Raw genomic sequence first — 22,873 nt, 5'->3', positions numbered from 1 at the left:
GGGCAGCGATTGCTATGGATTTTGTTGTTGATCTGCCTCCGTCAGCTAATTATAATACCATATTGGTAGTAGTGGACTTATTCTCTAAAATGGCTCATTTCCTACCACATAGAGGATTGCCTACATCTTCAGAGACTGCTTCACTATTTTTGAATCACATTGTAAAACTACATGGTTTACCTGAAACAATCACCACAGATAGAGGTACGCAATTCACCTCGAGGTTTTGGAATCAATTGTGTTCCTCTCTTAACATTACTAAACGTTTGAGTACCGCTTATCATCCACAAACGAATGGTCAAACAGAAAGAACAAATCAAACAGAGCAGTACCTTCGTTGCTACTGCACTCAACAACAAGATAACTGGCATTCTCTACTTGCTACTGCTGAATTTGCTCATAATAATGCCGTAAATTCATCAACTAAAATGACACCATTTTACATCAATTACGGATTTCATCCCTCATACTATCCAAATCAGATCAACAATTCCGACATGCCTATAGTTAATGATCTTGTTAATACCATTGCTACCAATTTCTCAACATTGAAAGAAGTTTTACTAGAAGCCCAGGCTGTTCAGAAACATCACTACGACCTACGTAGATCCAAGCCTCCAGATTACAAGATTGGTGACAAAGTTTGGTTAAGCACTAAACATTTACGCTTACAAGTTCCATCTAAAAAACTGGCTTCCCTATATTTAGGGCCTTATCCGATACAAAAGGTCATCAATGTTAATGCTGTAACACTTAAACTACCAGATTCCCTGAAGATACATCCCACATTCCACGTTTCTCTTTTGAAACCTTACAGTGCAATCAGAGACTCGACTCAGAATGAGACGGTGGATCCTTCAGTCATTGATGGTATGGAATATGAGATTGAGTCTATCCTAGACTCTCGTTACCATCGTAATCAACTTCAATATCTTGTCAGTTGGAAAGGATTTGGTCCTGAGGAGGACTCTTGGGAGCCTTCCAATAATGTCTCTGCACCACGTCTTGTCTCCTTGTTTCATCGTAGACATCCTGATCGTCATGGTCCTTGATCCGCGGAGCGGCTCCTTGGGGGGGGTGTCCTGTCAGGGATTTATCTCTTTTCCTACTGTGCCTTTAAGAATGTCAACTCACTACCCCTATTTAAGGCTCCTCCCAACAGAACTCATTGCTTGGTAATTTGTTGCTCAGTGTGAAGCTGCTTCAGAAGAGACCTAGCCGTTTATACTACTTTGTATTCTCAACTTATTGCTCTCCTTGAGTATCTGCCTATTCGAATCAACTTGCAGATTCTCTTTTGTGCTTGAAGATTTGCTTCGGTTGTTCACTAAGAGATTTCTCAGTCTCTCTCCTGTAGTGAGGTTGTTCCCCTGCAGCGTGTGACGTCACGCTCCTCATTCTCCCGCCGCGGATCTCTGCCTGGCTCTCTGCGATACTCCTAGGACTTGTTGCTGTGTGGTAACTGTATCGCTATGTGCTAATATCATCTACAATATTTCTAGTCTATATATATTGCATTCTATGAACTGTCTGTATTGCTGCAACCTCATTTCTCTTTCACTTGCTATATATTGTGGAACGCTCATTTGCTGGATTTCCATATTCGCTTCAGATATCAAATATGCACTAAACCTTTTTACTGCTATTTACCAAATTACAAACAAATAACTGTGACAAAGATTATTACAAAGTACCATTATTCATTATCGGACTGCATAAGCATATTTCAAACTTTACGCAATTAACCTCCATTGTGCTTGAAATGAACTGTTTGCTCTAACTTAAACTATATCTGTTTCCTCAAGTTTACCACAGCTTTTATTACTCTGATTGAACAACTCTGCAAATTATTAATATTCACTATCAAAGTATGGTTTACAAAATGACCAGAGGTTGACTTATTCACTTATCAAAGTACTGTGTTAATTTCAGTGTGTTTGCTAAAGCCTGCTGCATAAACTATTTCCATTGCAACTCTGTTTGAATTAAGGCACCTGCACTAATTAACTCTTTCACTACTGCTGCAGTCAATCCTATAAGACTTACTCTCTTTTCTGCTTTAAGCATTTATTGTTGCGTGAAGATTCCGGTTTCACTCAGCAACCCTGCTGTAGTGACCCTCAGATCAATGAGTATATCAGGGTTCCCTTAAGTTAAATCTGTGGGAATCCGAGGTAAGGTGTGAGACTGAGTGGTCCTGCATAAAGCAGGGGCTGTAATTGTAGTGTTCTCTAAAAACAACTAAACATATCCTTACAGGTTGTGACATTGTCTGTCTGAAAACAAATAAACGATTCTCTCTTCAGAAGAGGCCAGAACTGAAGAGCTCTGAAAATCGGAAGGAGTTCCAAAATGTTGATTGGTAATCCCGCCTCCTGAGATTCCCAAACCCCCTGCGCTGTCAGAGATCCCCATACAGCTCCCCAACCTGACAGACGCATCTGTTGAGATCACAGTCCAGGTTGGACGAACAAAAGAAGCCCCTTGAACTAAACAATGGTGATCTATCCACCACGTCAGAGAGTGTCGTACATTGGGATTTAAGGATATTAATTGTGATATCTTTGTATAATCCCTGCACCACTGGTTCAGCATACAAAGCTGAAGAGGTCTCATGTGAAAACGAGCAAAGGGGATTGCGTCCGATGCAGCAGTCATGAGACCTAGAATTTCCATGCACAAAGCTACCGAAGGGAACGATTGAGACTGAAGGTTTCGACAGGCTGAAACCAATTTCAGATGTCTCTTTTCTGTTAGAGACAAGGTCATGGACACTGAATTTATTTGAAAACCCAAAAAGGTTACCTTTGTCTGAGGAATCAAAGAACTCTTTGGTAAATTGATCCTCCAACCATGTCTTTGAAGAAACGACACAAGTTGATTCGTATGAGATTCTGCAGAATGTGAAGACTGAGCAAGTACCAAGATATCGTCCAAATAAGGAAATACCACAATACCCTGTTCTCTGATTACAGAGAGAAGGGCACAGAGAACCTTTGAAAAGATCCTTGGAGCTGTTGCTAGGCCAAACGGAAGGGCCACAAACTGGTAATGCTTGTCTAGAAAAGAGAATCTCAGAAACTGATAGTGATCTGGATGAATTGGAATATGAAGGTATGCATCCTGTAAATCTATTGTGGACATATAATGCCCTTGCTGAACAAAAGGCAGAATAGTCCTTCTAGTCAGCATTTTGAATGTTGGTATCCTTACATAACGATTCAATATTTTTAGATCCAGAACTGGTCTGAAGGAATTCTCCTTCTTTGGTACAATGAATAGATTTGAGTAAAACCCCAGACCCCGTTCCAAAACTGGAACTGGCACAATTACCCCAGCCAACTCTAGATCTGAAACAAATTTCAGAAACGCCTGAGCCTTCACTGGGTTTATTGGAATGCGAGAGAGAAAAAATCTCTTTGCAGGCGGCCTTACCTTGAAACCTATTCTGTACCCTTGTGAAACAATGTTCTGAATCCAAAGACTGTGAATCGAATTGATCCAAATATCTTTGAAAAATCGTAACCTGCCCCCTACCAGCTGTGCTGGAATGAGGGCCGCACCTTCATGTGGACTTGGGAGCTGGCTTTGATTTTCTAAAAGGCTTGGATTTATTCCAGACTGGAGAAGGTTTCCAAACGGAAACCGTTCCTTTAGGGGAAGGGTCAAGCTTCTGTTCCTTATTCTGACGAAAGGAACGAAAACGATTAGCAGCCCTGTATTTACCTTTAGATTTTTTGTCCTGAGGCAAAAAGGTTCCTTTCCCCCCAGTAACAGTTGAAATAATAGAATCCAACTGAGAACCAAATAATTTATTACCTTAGAAAGAAAGAGAAAGCAAAGTTGACTTAGAAGTCATATCTGCATTCCAAGTTTTAAGCCATAAAGCTCTTCTAGCTAAAATAGCTAAAGACATATACCTGACACCAATTCTAATAATATCAAAAATGGCATCACAAATAAAGTTATTAGCATGTTGAAGAAGTTTAACAATGCTATGAGTATTATGGTCTGACGCTTGTTGCGCTAAAGCCTCCAACCAAAAAGTGGAAGCAGCAGCAACATCAGCCAAAGAAATAGCAGGTCTAAGAAGATTACCTGAACATAAATAAGCTCTCCTTAGAAAGGATTCAAGCTTCCTATCTAAAGGATCCTTAAAGGAAGTACTATCCGCCGTAGGAATAGTAGTACGTTTAGCAAGAGTAGAGATAGCCCCATCAACTTTAGGGATTTTGTCCCAAAACTCTAATCTATCAGATGGCACAGGGTACAATTTCTTAAACCTTTGAGAAGGAGTAAATGAAGTACCCAGATTATTCCATTCCCTAGAAATTACTTCAGAAATAGCATCAGGAACTGGAAAAACTTCTGGAATAACTATATGAGGTTTGAAAACCGAATTTAAACGCTTAGTAGATTTAGTATCAAGAGGACTAGACTCCTCCATATCTAATGCGATTAACACTTCTTAAGTAAAGAACAAATAAATTCCATTTTAAATAAATATGAAGATTTATCAGTGTCAATATCTGAGACAGAAAGATCCTCATCAGAAACAGACAAGTCAGAATGATGGCGGTCACTTAAAAATTCATCTGAAATATGAGAAGTTTTAAAAGACCTTTTACGTTTACTGGAAGGAGGAATAACAGACAGAGCCTTCCTAATAGATTTAGAAACAAATTCTTTTACATTAACAGGGACATCCTGGGCATTAGATGTTGAAGGAACAACAACAGGTAATGGATTATTACTAATGGAAATACAATCTGCATTAGAAAGTTTATCATGACAGTCATCACAAACTACAGCCGGAGGAACAGTTACCAAAAGTTTACAACAAATGCACTTAACTTTGGTAGAACCAGCATCAGGCAGCGTCTTTCCAGAAGTAGATTATGATCCAGGGTAAAGCAAAAATTATTAAATTCCTTAAATGACAGTTTCAGGAATGGGAAAAAATGCCAATGAACAAGCCTCTAGCAACCAGAAGCAATGAAAAATGAGACTGAAATAATGTGAAAAAAAGGTGGAGACAAGAATGACGCCCACATTTTTTGGCGCCAAAAATGACGCCCACATTATTGGCGCTAAGTACAACGCCTATATCTTTTGGCGCCAAGTATGACGCCACATCCGGTGACGCCGACAAAAACGACGCCCACAATTTTTGCGCCAAAAAAGTCCGCGCCAAAAATGACGCAATAAATTTAAGCATTTTCAGCCCCCGCGAGCCTAACAGCCCACAGGGAAAAAAGTCAATTGAAAATTTTTAAGGTAAGAAAAAATTATCATTCATATGCATTATCCCAAATAATGAAACTGAAATAAGGAATACTGATTACCCTGAATCATGGCAAATATAAGTTTAAACACATATATTTAGAACTTTATAAAGTGCCCAACCATAGCTTTAGAGTGTCATAATAAAATAAGACTTACTTACCCCAGGACACTCATCTACATATAGTAGATAGCCAAACCAGTACTGAAACGAGAATCAGTAGAGGTAATGGTATATTAGAGTATATCGTCGATCTGAAAAGGGAGATAGGAGAAGAAATCTCTACAACCGATAACAGAGAACCTATGAAATAGATCCCCTAGAGGAAGACCATTGTATTCAAATAGGCAATACTCTCTTCACATCCCTCTGACATTCACTGCACTCTGAGAGGAAAACTGGGCTCCAGCCTGCTGCGAAGCGCATATCAACTAAGAATCTAGCACAAACTTACTTCACCACCTCCACGGGAGGCAAAGTTTGTAAAACTGAATTGTGGGTGTGGTGAGGGGTGTATTTATAGGCATTTTGAGGTTTGGGAAACTTTGCCCCTCCTGGTAGGAATGTATATCCCATACGTCACTAGCTCATGGACTCTTGCTAATTACATGAAAGAAATGTACATTTAGGCACCAATCAGCAAGCGCTACCCAGGTGCTTTACCAAAAATTGGCCTGCTCCTAAGCTTTTATTTCTGCTTTTCAAATAAAGGTACCAAAAGAATGAAGAACAATTAATAAGAATAGATTAGAAAGTTGCATAAAATTGCATGCTCTATCTGAATCATGAAAGAAAACATTTTGGTTTAGTGTCCCTTTAATAACTTCAGATACAGGAAAGGTATTATCAGGTTATGGCTTGTGCTTGAGTAAGTATGTTCTACTCCCAGTGTCTCTAATAACCTTCTAGGATGAATAAACAAACAAAAAGAGAGACGTCTGTGTGTATCAGTCAGGACTGGAAACTCCAAGATGATAGCATAGATACAGGAGTACTCACATTTCGGTAGAGCACACTGATAGTGCTATAAGGTGCAGGCTGGATATTCACAGCAACCCAGCTAGCTGACTCCTGGAACACTGTAGCAAATGGACTGGTGTGTCTCAAGAACGATGCATCGGTTAAAATCAAAACCATTTATTTAAAAACTGCTAAAAGATTAAAACATAATGAAGCAAAGAAAGAGAGGGTATGTTAGCTCCCCCCCCCAACGTCGCCGCTACCTTACTACACTTATTAACCCCTAATCTGCCGACCGGACCTCGCCACCACTATAATAAATGTATTAATCCCTAAACCGCCGCACTCCCGCCTCGCAAACACTAGAATAAATAGTATTAACCCCTAATCTGCCCTCCCTAACATCGCCGCCACCTAACTTCAAGTATTAACCCCTAATCTGCCGACCTCGCCGCTACTCTAATAAATGTATTAACCCCTAAAGCTAAGTCTAACCCTAACACCCCCCTAAGTTAAATATAATTTTAATCTAACAAAATAAATTAAATCTTATTAACTAAAGTATTCCTATTTAAATCTAAATACTTACCTGTAAAATAAACCCTAATATAGCTACAATATAACGAATAATTATATTGTAGCTATTTTAGGATTTATATTTATTTTACAGGCAACTTTGTATTTATTTTAAACTAGGTACAATAGCTATTAGTTATTAACTATTTAATAGCTACCTAGTTAAAATAATTACAAAATTACCTGTAAAATAAATCCTAACCTAAGTTACAATTAAACCTAACACTACACTATCAATAAATGAATTAAGTTAATTACCTACAATTACATACAATTAAACAAACTACACTACAAAAAAAACAAACACTAAATTACAAAAAATAAAAAAAAAGATTACAAGAATATTAGGCTAATTACACCTACTCTAAGCCCCCTAATAAAATAAAAAAGCCCCCCAAAATAATAAAAGGTCCCTACCCTATTCTAAATTAAAAAGAAACCAGCTCTTTTACCAGCCCTTAAAAGGGCTTTTTGCGGGGCATGCCCCTAAGTAATCAGCTCTTTTGCCTGTAAAAAAAAAAATACAACCCCCCCAAAATTAAAACCCACCACCCACATACCCCTACTCTAACCCAAACCCCCCTTAAATAAACCTAACACTACCCTCCTGATGATCTCCCTATCTTGAGCCGTCTTCACCCAGCCGGGCACCGATGGACCAAAAGAGGACATCCAGAGCGGCAGAAGTCTTCATCCTATCCGGGCAGAAGAGGACATCCGGACCGGCAGACATCTTCATCCAAGCGGCATCTTCTATCTTCTTCCAGCCGACACGGATCCATCCTCTTCAACCGACGCCTACTCGCCGAATGAAGGTTCCTTTAAATGACGTCATCCAAGATGGCGTCCCTCGAATTCCGATTGGCTGATAGGATTCTATCAGCCAATCGGAATTAAGGTAGGAAAAATCTGATTGGCTGATCCAATCAGCCAATCAGATTGAGCTCGCATTCTATTGGCTGATCGGAACAGCCAATAGAATGCGAGCTTAATCTGATTGGCTGATTGGATCCTATCAGCCAATCGGAATTAGAGGGACGCCATCTTGGATGACGTCATTTAAAGGAGTAGGCGTCGTTTGAAGAGGATGGATCCGCGTTGGCTGGAAGAAGATGGCTCCGCTCCGGATGGATGAAGATAGAAGATGCCGCTTGGATGAATATGTCTGCCGGTCCGGATGTCCTCTTCTGCCCGAATAGGATGAAGACTTCTGCCGGTATGGATCTCCTCTTCTGCCCCATCGGATGAAGACTTCGGCCCGGCTGGGTGAAGACGACTCAAGGTAGGGAGATCTTCAGGGGGGGTAGAGTTAGGTTAATGAATAAACACTAAAGGATAAACACTAATTAATTATATTATTAATTTATACAGTAATGTTAGTTATTTATTCATTCCTTTAGTGTTTATTCATTATTTCTTTAACTTATGTATTTAACTTATTCCTATTATTTATTTAGCAATTACAATGAATTATGACAAAAGAATGCTAATATTAAGCTCATAGGTGCGTGCTGCTTAAACACACAATTTTTTTTTCCTAATTAGCAATAATATGCGCCATTTTTAAGTATATAAAGGACCCTAACTGTATCATCCGGTATGGCTTGACAAAGGCTCTGGAGAGCTGAAACGCGTTGCCGATACACGGAGATACCTGGATACTTTTCTGAACTGACCGGGAAGCACTACCTCTGACGTCACCCCCCGCATACGTGGGCGTGTCTTGGATACAGACACGGGAGTGTTTGGCGTCTTAGCACAGGACGGTGCTGCACATTTGCCTCTGCTTTTTTGGCATTCCAAATACAAAGACATTTTAAAACTTCAAAAGGCGGATAGCAGAATAAAGGAGCGATACTTAAAAAGAAAAATTACGGAGAAGAGGTAGATTCTGTTTACCACTATTACTACTATAACACTTAAAGGTAACCTTTTATATAACATCACATGCAAAGCGGATAATAATAAAAAGACACTCATCTGGCATTTGATTATTTTGTGCATATTGGACAAGGAGTCATAATACAGCCTTTAGTTCTTTTAAATTTTCTGTGGAAAGGAGTGTTGGCATATTTTACAATTGTGCACTTAAAAGAACTGTGCAAATCACATTGCTTTTGAGACTTCTACAGAGGGTTTTCTTAAATATTGTGATACGATTACCATATATAATTCTTTTTTAACATTTTTACTTCATATGTAAATAGGAGCTTTATTTTTCTTCTGTGAAAGTTTTTATATCTTTCTATAACCATGATAAGTTTTTAAACATTTAAACATTGGTACCAATTAGGATATGTAATAGAACTTTTTAGCATATATGTGTATGTTTTAGATTAATTTTTGTTTTGATGAATTAATAAAAACTTATATCACGTTACTATTCTTTGTACTTGCTCATAGTGTTATACCTTTGGACCTTGAGCTTGCTAAAAAAATCTATTACTCAACAATATATAATTAATTTAAGATTTTATAATATATTTTCCAAATAGCCATTCTAAAGATCAATTTGCCTGTTAGTGTTCTACTACACTCCTGTTGGCGCTCACATATACCCCCTATTGTTTAATTGTCTTATCAAAACCACAAGGTCTATTCTGAAGTTAAGTAAGGAACTAGAGGTTCAGAGATCCGGTTCACAATAAAAATAATAAATAGGACCCCTCGCTGCAGCATAAGAGAATCATAAAATTTATATCTGCTTATACCAAAAACAAGCCTCATGTAGCTGTTAACCCCTTCAACACGATTAAAGAGGGAACAGCGTCTCTCACATCTCACATTAAGTGCCTGCACACTCCCATGAGTAATATCCTAGCAGGATATATTTTGTCCCCATAAAATTTGCAGCAGTCTATAAAGTGCACCATATCCCTCCTTAGAAGACAAAAGGGCACTTACCTGTATCTGGCCGTCCGGCAGCAGGAAAGCTCACTAGATTTGAGAGGCATTCTCCCTCACATGGATCTGTGAAAAAGAAGAAAGAGTGAATAATCTTACTCAGGCTTTCAAGTTAGGGCAGCAACAATTATTTGGGAGGCACAGTGAGGATTATATCCCACAAGTTCCCAATTGCTTAAAAGCCACCACTGCTCTACTGAAAGGACTGACATGGGCTACGGCTAAACCCCAGGAGGAAGCAGGACAATCTTGCTCTTCTTCAAAATAATAAAATCTTGATTGAAAAATCTTCTTTCAGACACCTAAACTTTACCACCTCCTTGCTCTTAACGTAGGCAAAGAGAATGACTGGGGGTTGTGGGAAGGGAAGTGATACTTAACAGTTTCCTGTGGTGCTCTTTGCCTCCTCCTGCTGGCCAGGAGTGATATTCCCAACAGTAATTAATGATACTCCGTGGACTCATCGTGTCATAAGAAAGAAATTAATTAAAATTAAAGAAAGTATTTTTGTAAAAATTATTTACGGGTGTAGACGGCGTTCTCCTGATCACTATGGTGACAGCCAGATGATACCCCATCAGCTTTTCACTATACACTGAGACTTTTTACACAGATGATATTAGATGCTCCCAGCCTTTTGAATAGTGTCCATATGGTTACTATGGCAGCGGTGATCTGATATGCCGCAAACCTACCCACTAACATTGCTTGACACACCTCTCACTCAATTAACAAGAGACGCTTGCAGTCAGTTTAATAGCGTCCATTTGGTTACTATAGCAGTGGTCACCTGACATGCTGTGAGCCTATTGATCAACACTTCCATTATTCGCAATTCACATGCCCCCGGTGAAGTCACCTGTCAGTTTGTTCACTACTAATTCACAATTATTGCACAAGAAGCACATTATCAGGTACATACTAACATTGATCATGATGTGTGGGCCTACAACTTTGTAGTAACTCATATGATCTATATATACGATTGGTATCTATTTATATTACTGAATAATTATATTGATGGGGAACATATGTGGAATGCACGTACATGCCCTATAAACAAAGGGTAATGTGTACACACCCCCAGGGGGTAGTTACTCGATTTTGATTGGTAGAATTGGTGCATTTATAGTCTGTGTATTGACAATCAAATATGCCTTATGAAACAGTGTTTGGATATGCTGAGAAACGCATTGCCAAGCCTTAGAGGGTGAGCTAGCATTCCCTCTCTTTCTTTGGTTTATTATGTTTTTATCTTTGATTTTAACCTTTTGAACCGATGCACCGGTCTTCAGACACACCAGTCCATCTGCCTTTGAATAGAGTGTGGGGGGACTACAGTGTTCCAGGAGTCAGCTAGCTGGGTTGCTGAGAATACTCAGCCTGCGTCTTATAGCACTATTAGTGTGCTATCATCTTGGAGTTTCCAGTCATGACTGATACACACAGGCGCCTTTCTTTTTGTTTGTTTATTCATTTGTGACACCCAGTGTGAGGAGAGTGCAGCCATATATGCCCAAGTGGTGGATGGACGAACATCTCTTTGAAGCCATCAGGAGTTTGTGAAAAATTGCCTTTTTGGGACAATTATCATGATTTATGTTTTTTGGGATTCAGCTAAGCCATTTCCCACCTGTGTGCTAAGCTGTTTTTTTGGTGAAGTTGACGTTTAAACACTTTAAGAAGTAAAGTTTGTGTGAATAAACTATACAAAACTATATATTGTTTTTTTCAGCAGACCTAGCAGATTCAAAATATACCATTAATATATGTGTATGTATCATCAGATTTAAAAAAAACACTGCATAAAATGTGAAAAAAGTGTATTTTGTTTACTCCTGACTCAATAAATAATAGTAGGTCATTTTATTTTTCTAAGCTCTATCATCAAAACCTATGTGGATAAATATTTGTAGTAGGTAACCTGTCTGAAATAAGAAGAAAGTAATTACAGTTTTTTCCCCCACTGTTTTATTGCAGGCATGTTAATTTGATAAATCAAAAACATCATCTTAGAATTTACTGTACTGTTTTCAGCAATTAAACAGTTCTAGTCACCTGAGAAATTAAAATGGGGTACACAAAGCACACATTTGCAGAAAGTACACCCCTTGGTGCATCAAATGAGGGGCTACAAGTATTTCTAGCATGAATTTGGGGTGCGCAGCAAAATTCTAAGCAAAGAGCCATATTCCACTTATTATTACATTGTCTATTTTTGTGCTAGCAATAAATGTAGCCCCTCATTTGATTTGCCAAGGGGTGTACTTTCCAAAAATGTGTACTTTATTTAATTTATCTTAGTTCCCCAGGTTTCTACAGCTGTCCGATTGCAGACATAACCGTTGAAATGCTTTTTTTTTTTTTTGGATGATTTCAAGATTGCCATGCATGCAATTAATCAGTTCTAGTCGCTTGGAAAATTAAAATATGGTACACAAAGCACACATTTGTAGAAAGTACACCCTTTGGCGCATCAAATAAGGGGCTACTTGTATCTCTAACAAATAATTGAGGTGCGCAACAATTAATGGAATATTGTGCTTTGCAAAAAAATTTTTTTTAGTAAAGAGCCATATTCCACTTGCATTGTCTATTTGTGTGCTAGTAATACATGTGGCCCCTCATTTGATGCGGCTTGGTGTGTACTTGCTAGAAATATTTAGTTTATATACATCATCAGTGAAGGAATCAGAGTCTGAGTTCATAGAGAACTCAGCTGCTTCCTCAGCACTGAGATGCTTGACCATAATTCTCTGTACAAAATAAAGATATTTTTAAAGGAATTAGGTTGCTAGAAAATATATAATTTTATTTTATTTTATTGAAAAAAAATAAGCTTCTATGAATTAAATATACATAAGTTTTGAAAGATGGAGAGAGCTGCGTAAAGAGGGTTGTTTTACTCATCTTCCACACACGTTAAGGACTGATTATAAAAATATTATTTGGTGGGGTTTTTTAAATAGCATTCCTCTACCATTTATTAATTTGTAACCACATTATCCAGGCGATCATGGGATTACAAATATATTATCAGTCCGTATTGTAAAAGGGATGGTGACATTTCTCAGCTAGGTGATCACTGCAGGTTCGCTTGTTACCACGGTGATCATTTAGCTATAATACTTAAACTGATATTTAAAAAAAAAAAAAGAAAAAAAAAGTTTATTTTTATAAAACGTATTTTGGGGGTCTCTAGGCAATTTTGATCTTTATGTGGCTTTAGAGACCCTCAAATCCTGTTTTTTTTTTCACTTTTTTTAAAAAACTTTTTTTTAAAACTTGTATTGTTTATTGTACACGCCAAATACTTATACCATTGGAAAGGGTAGACGATTGGGGGTCTGTAGCCGCTTAGATGCCCGAGATACAGACATCTAAGCAGCATGCCTCCATTTCCCCATAACTGACAATTGTCGATTTTAAATAAAGTTGCGCGTGACGTCATCACGTCATTGCGCGTGACGTCACCGTGTGAAACATGAAGCCCCGGCAATGCCTGTCACTATACAGGCCAGATCGCTGGGGTGGGAGCCCCCAGATCTCCAGAAAGGTGGGTGAGTGCTAGCGACAGCTCTGAGCCGTCGTTAGCACTCAAGGGGTTAATATAACCATGTTGGTTATGCGAAACTGGGGAATGGATAATAAAGGGATTATCTATCTAGTATCAGGTGTGTAATTCTGCTCCAGCTGAGGTTAGAATACTTGTTGGCAATAAATTGTATCCAGCTTCGTTAAGTTTCCCCAACACCCTTAGAAAAGGTATCAGAAATTTGAAAGAATTCAGCAGAATCCTCAGATGAATGATTTGTGTGAAAGGAACCACCACAAATGTGGCCAATACATACTCTGCACATTGTTTGATCTCATCAATAAGGATTGATACATAATAAGCAAATAGGCTTAGGCTCAGGGATATAATAAAGCACATTACAGTGCAGGCCATCAGAAGAAAAAAAGTCATACAATAAAAAAAATTACAAGTACAAAACATAAAAAGCCACATAGCTTAATAAAATGTTGGAGGCTTCATAGGCTATTGCAGGCCTAATAGAGGATGGCTTCATGATAATGCAGGCTGATAGACACACTTCAAAACAGCATAATTGTGCGTAATAAGCATCAAGCATAACACAAAACAGCCAGGCAAAATATAAAATGACTTAGCAACTGTCTGAAAGCTTAACCCCTTACCAGATAGCCAGATGGGCACAAATCTTCATGTTGGAAAAGACTGCTTCACTTCTATGAAATCCCACACAAAGATTTTTATTGACTATTAAATGAGGCCCCTGCGACATCACATCTAGATGGTATCACGGTAAGATAGTGGTCCCCACCGGTTACCCACGAAATGAGAACCCCACTGTGGATCGTCACATCAGTGCCCATGGAGAAAGTTATGGTGGCGTGAGAGAAGGTGACAGAGGATTTAACCTTGCTTAGGGGCCTAGACAAAAAAAAAATTGCCCAGGAAAGCCAGGAAGACTAAACACCTGGAGAGGATCTCCTAGTCCTGTGCACCCATCGGCTGGAAAGGACTAGAAGGAAAGGGCAGTACATGAGGGGATACATATATACAGGTAACCAGGGGAGTGTGCAGTTCTGTCCACACGGCTATGGAGAAGATAACAAAATGGTAAGTATTACCAGGGAGGGCCAAGATAAAAATTTAAAAAATTTGTTCAATGGCATCTACTGAGTCAGCTACGACCAAACATATATATATTTTGAATAGTTTTGATAATTTTAATGTCTTTATCAGCAGTTATGTATGTCGTGTTCTAAAATAATGCAATTGGGTAACTGTCATTTGGTGTAGAATAATTGCCCAAATTCTCAACTGCTTGCAGGGTCTGGGCCACCATGTTGTACACTCTGACAGTGCTGCTGTATGGGTTGTACACTACATGTAACATCTGAGAAGATGATGTTGCTGAAGACCATTAAGCGTCAGATTAGCCATATGGCATGCTGGGAACTGTAGCTCTCATGCTGTACACTATTAATAGCGCAAATGGAGATGCCAGGAACCAGAATGGTCATCCCCAGGGCTGATATATAAGGTGCCGTTGGTGCCCAGGATCATCATGCACTATAACCAGCTTGTTGATCTCTTACTATTTACACCCAGTCATTGTACTATCCTATTCCAGACTGAATACTGTTTCTCCTAAATGTTAATCTGTTACCCAAAAATATCAGTAAAATAGCCAATCTGATGTGTGTTTTTCTGTCATTCAGTCTTATGTGGTTATTAAACATTCTTATTTTGTGATCCAATATGTAAAATGATATGAAAGTCAAAGTTTATACTTAATCATTAAATGGCAGCAGTGTTTGCAAAGCTTGCTATTGTTGAAAACACTGTTGCCATATAATTGTCAACGAGCACACTCCTGAGACTAACTAGGTATGCTCTTCAACAAAGTCCTGCTGTCATTCTATTTATATCCTTGAAAATCAGGAGGGGAAGATCAGATCTATAAAACATTATAATCGGCTGATCTTGCACTGGGCTTAATGGAATATTCTAGTGCTAACTCTTCTGGTGCTCTGAGACTGGCATCATTTACATGTCTATAGTGTCCATCTGGGAGCATATGAGGCCTCCTATTGGTGTGTACATCAAGCACATGCACAGAACGGAAAAGAAAATCGATATATGCTGAGACTGGCGCTGTGTATGTGCTCCTGCACTGATCTCTCAGTGATAAAATAAAGACTAATCAGCCTTTTAACAGACGGTATATTGTTGTTATTCAATCTATCCAGGGAGTCAGGGACTAAAGAGCTACACAATAGTTTGTTCTATAATGTCCCTTAATCACCTGACCCAGATCATGTAATATATCCATGTGTGTTATTCCACTTCACAGCTCACTGAGTCCCAAAGTATGGGCTAGATTACAAGTGGAGCACTTTTGGACAGCTTCTAGTTTATTTATATTTTCAGAAAGATACAAATAAACTAGAAGCTGTCCAAAAGAGGGCTACTAAAATGGTACATGGTCTAAAATATGAAACGTACAAAGAAAGACTATGATATAAATATGTATAGTTTAGAGGATAGAAGGGAAAGAGGTGACATGATAGAAACCTTCAAATTATATAAATATAATAGAAGTGTAAAGAATTTTTCACAAAAAGGGGTCACAATCTAAAGTTAGAGGGTAGCAGATTCAGGAGAAATTTGAGGAAGGATATATTTTTTTTTTTTTTTACAGAAAGGGTGGTGGATTCATGGAATAAACTTCGATCTAAGGTGTTAAACACAAAGACTGTAAAGGAATTAAAAAAATGCCTGGGACATGTATAAGGCTATCCTAAGGAAAAAGTAACATGTAAAATGGGTAGACATAATGGTCTTTTTGGTTCTTATCTACCGTCAAATTCTAAGTTTCTAAATTATCACGCTCCCGCAAATGTGACTGCGGGAGCATGATAATTAACAAGCCATTACTAGTGGCTGGTTATTGCTACTGTGAGTGCTTCGAAAGGTGCCACAAATGCCCTCAAAATGGAGGACATTATAGATATATCACTGCACAGTTTTGGGGCTTTAAAGTTGGTGGGAGTGGGGTGTTAGAAAAAAAAAAAAAGGCACTGAAAAGTGCCTTTACATTGTGTGTTTTCATAGACTGCAATGTAAATATATACTGTATGTATATGCTTATATACATATATATTTATGTGTTAACGTGTATATACACATATTAACACATACATATATATGTATATAAGCATATACAGTACATATATAAATTTAAAAATGCTGTCCATCGCTGCACTTATTGCTTTCACTGCGCAAAGTTCTGATGCCGTCTGTGTCGGCATTTGAAAGAGGCTCCCATAGGAGCTTATGGAAGCGCACTCTTGTGAGCGCAATGCTTCCTAACAATGAGAACGCAAGCTCGTGTTCGCATTGTGATTTACTTGTAATACCAGCGCACATTATTGTGCACTGGTATTACAAAACGGAGCACTAATATTGTTTGCACGCAAGCGATATTTAGTGCTCTACTTGTAATCTAGCCCTTTATGTTCACATTATGGTCCAGATTACAAGTGGAGCGCTAAATTACCGCGCTCCAGCAAACGGAGCGAGATAATGGAATGTGATAATTAATCAACCATTACAAGCTTGCACACATAAATATATATCTATATATTCATATACATATGTATTTAAAAATGCTGCCCATCGCTGCGCCACTTACCACCTTTGCTGCACGAGGTTTTGATGCCGTCTGTGACTGCATCAGAACGAAGCTCCCATAGGAGCCTATGGTAGTGCGCTCTCGTGAGTGCAATGCTTAATCACAATGCGACCGCGAGCTAGCGTGTGCATTGCGATTTACTTGTAATGCCAGCGCACATTATCATACGCTAGTATTACAAAGTGGAGCGCTAATATCGCTTGCACGCAAGTGATATTTGGTGCTACACTTTTAATCTAGCCCTATATGTTCTCACTTTATCTAGGGAGTATTTGTTCATTGTACCCATTTATTAAAAATAAATATGAACATTGATATTTTATATCTGTGTGTCTTGAAGTCCATCAGTTACATAATTATTAACTGGAATTAAATTATTTCAGAATTTGAGTTTTCAAAGAAGATAAAAAAGCAGCTTCTGCCATAGATCCCTCACCTGCAGCAACGTCTGATGGGGTCTCCACTGGCTGAATATTCTGTATAATTTCTTCTGGTGCTTCCGTGTCTAGATATTTATTACTGTGACCTGTTAGTTCTAAGAAACAATAAAATTAGTTTTTTTATTAAATGGATGCAGTTAGCTCACACGTATCTGATTATACAGTATTTGGTAAAGATTAAGGTTACACGCAAGCGAAAAGGGGTTTATCATGGGTGTTTGTGCGAGTCAGGTTTTATGCCCATATTACAAGTCAAATGTAAACCCGACCGCTTGAGCAATTAAAGTTAACACTAGTCGGGTTAGCGCATCCTCAGAGCTCTGTGTAGCTGTTTTACAAAAAAAAAATAATAAAAAAAAAAAATACATTACAAAGTACTCTTACACGCATAATTAAACCATCTAATAAACATTATTGCATAAGAAAATTATAAGGGCTCAAAGATATGACGCCTCAGGTGTTAGAGAAAAAAAAAAGGCAGGTAAAGGGCTTTAACCTAGATATATATACATATACATGTCTAAATATGTATATATGTATTTACAGACATATAGGAGTGGTTCCCGGTGGAAATGGTTGTGCCTAACCGACATCTCAGTGCTGCTTGACCTTCCTGGGGTGATGCCATGGGATTTAATTTAATCCTGACTAAGCACCCTGGTCGATGATTACCTGACAGTGAGAGTACAGATACTTGTGGGATTTACTTATTTGAAATTGATCTTGCACTTACCATATATATATATTATCGACTCTACAAACCCTCACCCTTCAGTGGATTCCACCTTGGTGGTTTCTTTATTCTTCAATTATTTTTTTTACACATTTGTGTAACACTGGTGCACACCTTTGGGATACAGCTCACCTAACAGAGGAGGAAACGACAACTGAAATAGCACCTGCACTGGAAACCCAAGGTGAGATGGTGATTACAAAAACCTTCACATACACAGCTGAGGATCCTGGTGGATGCCACAGAGGAAGAACAGCATACGGCTGAGTCCCCACAAACTTTGTATAACCACATTATGAAACTTAAAAAAAGGAAGACTGACCTAGAGCTACACACTATTTATTTGTCCAAATACTACCGTAAAAACCATATCCCTAGGCGCTTCAGGATAAAGAATATGCCCATTATAGGCAGAAATAACACAACATTCTGCCAAAGATGGTGCTAAATACTGAACAAGTGTTCTTTGGACCTAGTTTTACTTGTAATTGAGGAATGTACCACTCTGCTCACTACTGTAAGAGGAAATAAATGACTTTAACAAACATAGGGTGATAATTTTCAATGAAGATCACAATAAAAAGTGGATAGAGAAACTCACCAAACGGTTAATGACTATGAGAGGGAGCTGGTAGAATTTAAGAACCAGAAAATCACAACAGTAGAAGCCGATTACAAGGATAAAAAGGGTGTATAGTTGGACACTGGGCAAGACATACAAGAGGCCACAGAGACAGAGGCGACCTCGCCAGTACAGATCAAGATATATAAAAACTGTGGATAGTAGCTCTGGATCAGACTCAGATATAGGATCTTACCCCTCCACCCAGGACAACCAGGACTCCGCACACTCCAGCACCTCTTTTTTAGGGGTGAAGACAAGATCAGGAGGAAACATAAAAAGCCGTGGCCGAAGAGGGGAAACTATTGTGGGAAGCAAGCCCCACTCCCACCCAAGAAACAGAAACGGACATAGTAATCAACATCAGTGATAGACAATTAACTGATGTTGAAAGAGGATTCCTCAACAAGGGACTAACCTTTATTCCCTCTTTTAAGAGTGTTTTGTTTGACACCTATTTGGACATACAGAAATTTCAAAGAAATTTGAAATTGGAGTATTTTGGGGATAACGTGAACACCAAGGATATCAAGTCCTTCAACTGAAAGAGCAAGTTTGAACCCCTTAATGCCAGTGCAAGCATCAAGACCTACACAAGACTCTTATTAACACAAAAACAACAGGACTCTCGTAGGCCGACTCTTACCCCCACTGAGAGACAAGCTCTGAAAGCTCTTGCCACAGACCCCAACATTGTGATCAAAGCAGCGGACAAGGGTGGAGTTATTTATTGTTATGAACTACAAGCACTACAGTAACGAGATCCATACAAAACTTGGCGACCAGAAGGTATACCGACAACTGCCCCAGAACCCCACTTGGATCTTTAAAGAAAGAATAGATGAAACCTTGATTGAGGGCTTCACCATGGGGTGGATCACGAAAGATGAACTACTATTCCTACAGGTTAAAAACCCCATTCACCCGATACTATATACGCCCCCCAAAATACATAAAGATCTAAAATGTACCCCAGGGAGACCCATTGTATCAGCTCGGGGCTCACTCTTACAGCCTCTGGCACAATACTTTTATGCACAATTACAACCGCTGGTGATAGGAATGAAATCATACTTGAAGGTAAGCTCATTAAAGAACTTAAAACCATTGAGGACGTTAATAGCTTATACACTGTAATACAGCATGAGGATGGATTATATACTATACAGACTGCCCTGCATCGATATCCATACATTGGCCAACTAACAACTTTCTTGCTTAAAGAGATAGGAAAGTCAAAATTAAACTTGCCTGATTCAGATAGAGCATGCCATTTTAAAACACTTTTAAATTCACTTCTATTTTCAAATGTGCTTCGTTCTCTTAGTATCCCTTGTTGAAAAATGAATACGCACATATAATACACTAGTGGGAGCTGCTGCTAATTGGTGCATGCACACATTTGTCTCTTGTGATTGGCTAAATAGGTATTCTCAGCTTCCTGTCAGTAGTGCAATGCTGTCCCTTCAGCAATGGATAACAAGAGAATGAAGAAAATGTTATAATAGAATTTAAATTAAAAAGTTGTTTAAAATTGTATGTTCTATCTGCTTCATGAAAGAAAATTTTGGGGTTTACTATCCCTTTAAACTTCTACAACTTTGTCTCACGCCAAGTTATTTTAGGTTTGAGAACAAGTTTTACCAGCAATTAATGGGAACCGTTATGGGCTCAAATGTAGCTCAGGCATACACCAATCTTTATATGGAGAAATATGAGGAAACCATCATGTTGATCATCGATAATGTGAATGTGAAATACTATAACAGATATATAGACTTTTTTGTATGGAAAGGGGGTTCCCAGGCGCTTGATGAATGGATCAAATACCTTAATGGTTTGGAGCCTCCCATTAGATTCAAGGCACAGAAGGATGTAAACCAAATTGATTTCTAGAATCTAAGGATCTACAAGAAGGGTAATAAACTGGCAACAACCCTGTTCACCAAACCAACAGACCTAAATTCACTACTCTATGCAACCAGTAACCCCCCCCTTCACACATGAAGGGCTATCCTTAAGTCCCAGATGACAAAAGTCAACAGGAACAACTCAGAGGAAGAAAATATAGCACTACAGCTACAAATGATGCCCGAGAAATTTCAGCAGTAGGGGTAGAAACAACAGATGATCAACAAGGTCATAAGCGAGGTTATGAAACAGAGTAACAAAGAACAGACCATGATTGACAAAGCCATCACTAACCGCAGACTGGTATTCACAACAACGTAAAACATGATCTGGCAAGGACCATGCGTGATAGATGGGAAATCCTCCAAACAGATCCAGCCCTGCCATTTAAAAAAAATGGACCCCCCCCCCATTATGGGCTATAGAAGGGGGAGAAACATTTGGGAACTGGTGATGCTCACTGACCCCAGTCACTGCTACAATAAGGATAAATGGCTAAAACCAACCAGGATTGGATGTATTCGCCGCAGTGGTTGTACCACCTGCAGTGGCATGATCTCATGCCAAAACTTCAGACACCCACATACAAACCAGAGGTTTGAAATCAAGCATTTCCTTACGTGCACAACAACCTATGTGGTATAACTACTGAGCTGCTGCTGCTGCTTTTTTTATGTGGGTAAAACCACAGATGATGCCAGAAAACGAATGGCTAATCACCGATCAGCTACAAGGACGGCATTGAAGAATAGGGAATCAGAACAGCCAGTATCAAAACACTTCCTCATAGCAGGACATACGGCCTCGAACATGAGGTTCATCTTTATAGATCCTCTCCCAAAACTCAAGAGAGGGGGTGACAGAGACAATGCACTTCTGAAATTGGAAGCCAGATGGACACACAGGCTAGGCACATAACACCCTAACTGCTTTCTCTAAATCCTATGGCATCACCCCAGGAAGTTCAAGCAACACTGAGATGTCGATGAGGCACGACCATTTCCACCGGGGACCACTCCAATGTCTCCAAGCGAAATGGGACAGAGGAATGGTTTGGATGACCTGAGATGGCTTGCACAGCATCCTGGGCCAATTGACAGTGAGACCATAACAAAATAAGGGATGTACAAAACATGACCATAAGGGAATAGAAGGTTTTTCCTGTATTCTGTGTATTATATGTACCAATTTCCATGTTATTGTCTTACGACACTGCAAAATACCTTGATTCCCTATTGTGAGCTCAGGACCAATAAACGCTAAAGTGAGGTCAAGGACATAGTTAACTCTTTAATACCTGGCACAAGGTTCTATGAAATCATGACTATTAAGCTGGAATGTCTATAATAGGGATATATGCCACATCAGAGATGATGAATGGGAGGACACCTTGATTGCCAGTTATAGGTGTATGACCGATGAGCTACTGTAGAGGTCACACACTGAGTACTTAAAGGAACACTCAATCAAAATTAAACTTTCATTATTCAGATAGAGCATGCAATTTAAAACAACTTTCCAATTTACTTCCATTAACAAAATGTGCACAGTCTTTTTATATTTAAACTTTTTGAGTAACCAGCTCCTACTGAGCATGTGCAAGAATAAGTGTATATGCATTTGTGAATGGCTGATGGCTGTCGCATGGTACGTGTATGCATTTGTGATTGGCTGATGGCTGTCACATGGTACAGGGGGAGTGGAAAGAGACATAACTTTTAAAATTGTCAGAAAAAAATCTACTACTCATTTGAAGTTCAGACTAAGTGCTATTGCATTGTCTTGTTATCTTGCATTTGTTGATTATGCAAATCTACTGTGTTGACTGGTCCTTTAAGGGTACCAGGCACAAGGTTAATCATGTACTATGCTTATTTAACAATAGGGGCAGAGATGTGTACACTGAGACTTAGTGCATACAGACACTGGTTATCCTCTCTGAACATTATCATCACTTTGCTTACTGAATTTGACATTGGGATCACTCTAAGTTCAACCCAATATACACATCATGGCTAAGTTAATCACATATTAACTGCCACAGTATGTCCAACTCTACCTCCGGGTTAATTACATAAACAAATAAACATGATGTTTAGAGTGCTACAACTGTAGTGAATAAACATATAAGGATCGATAGTCCCCAAAGAGGTGCGCTTATGTACAGCGATTAGACTTCAAACGGAACCCGATGATTCAGACTGCACTCCCAAAACAGAT

At 38.9% G+C, this 22,873-nt stretch overlaps 1 protein-coding gene across 1 annotated transcript in view; it reads right to left on the bottom strand.

The window, feature by feature from the left end:
* The window catches only part of LOC128657868 (zinc finger protein 25-like), a 202,093-nt gene that overhangs the window by 169,972 nt on the left and 9,248 nt on the right, over nt 1–22,873 (bottom strand). The window contains exon 6 of the mRNA XM_053712297.1: nt 17,384–17,482. Coding sequence (XP_053568272.1) covers nt 17,384–17,482 — 99 coding nt within the window. The remainder of the gene's footprint in view (nt 1–17,383; nt 17,483–22,873) is intronic.

The sequence above is a fragment of the Bombina bombina genome, chromosome 4 (genome assembly GCF_027579735.1).
Source record: "Bombina bombina isolate aBomBom1 chromosome 4, aBomBom1.pri, whole genome shotgun sequence".
NCBI lineage: Eukaryota > Metazoa > Chordata > Amphibia > Anura > Bombinatoridae > Bombina > Bombina bombina.
The sequence above is the reverse complement of the archived record's forward strand: the minus strand, read 5'-3'. Positions and strand labels throughout refer to the sequence as shown.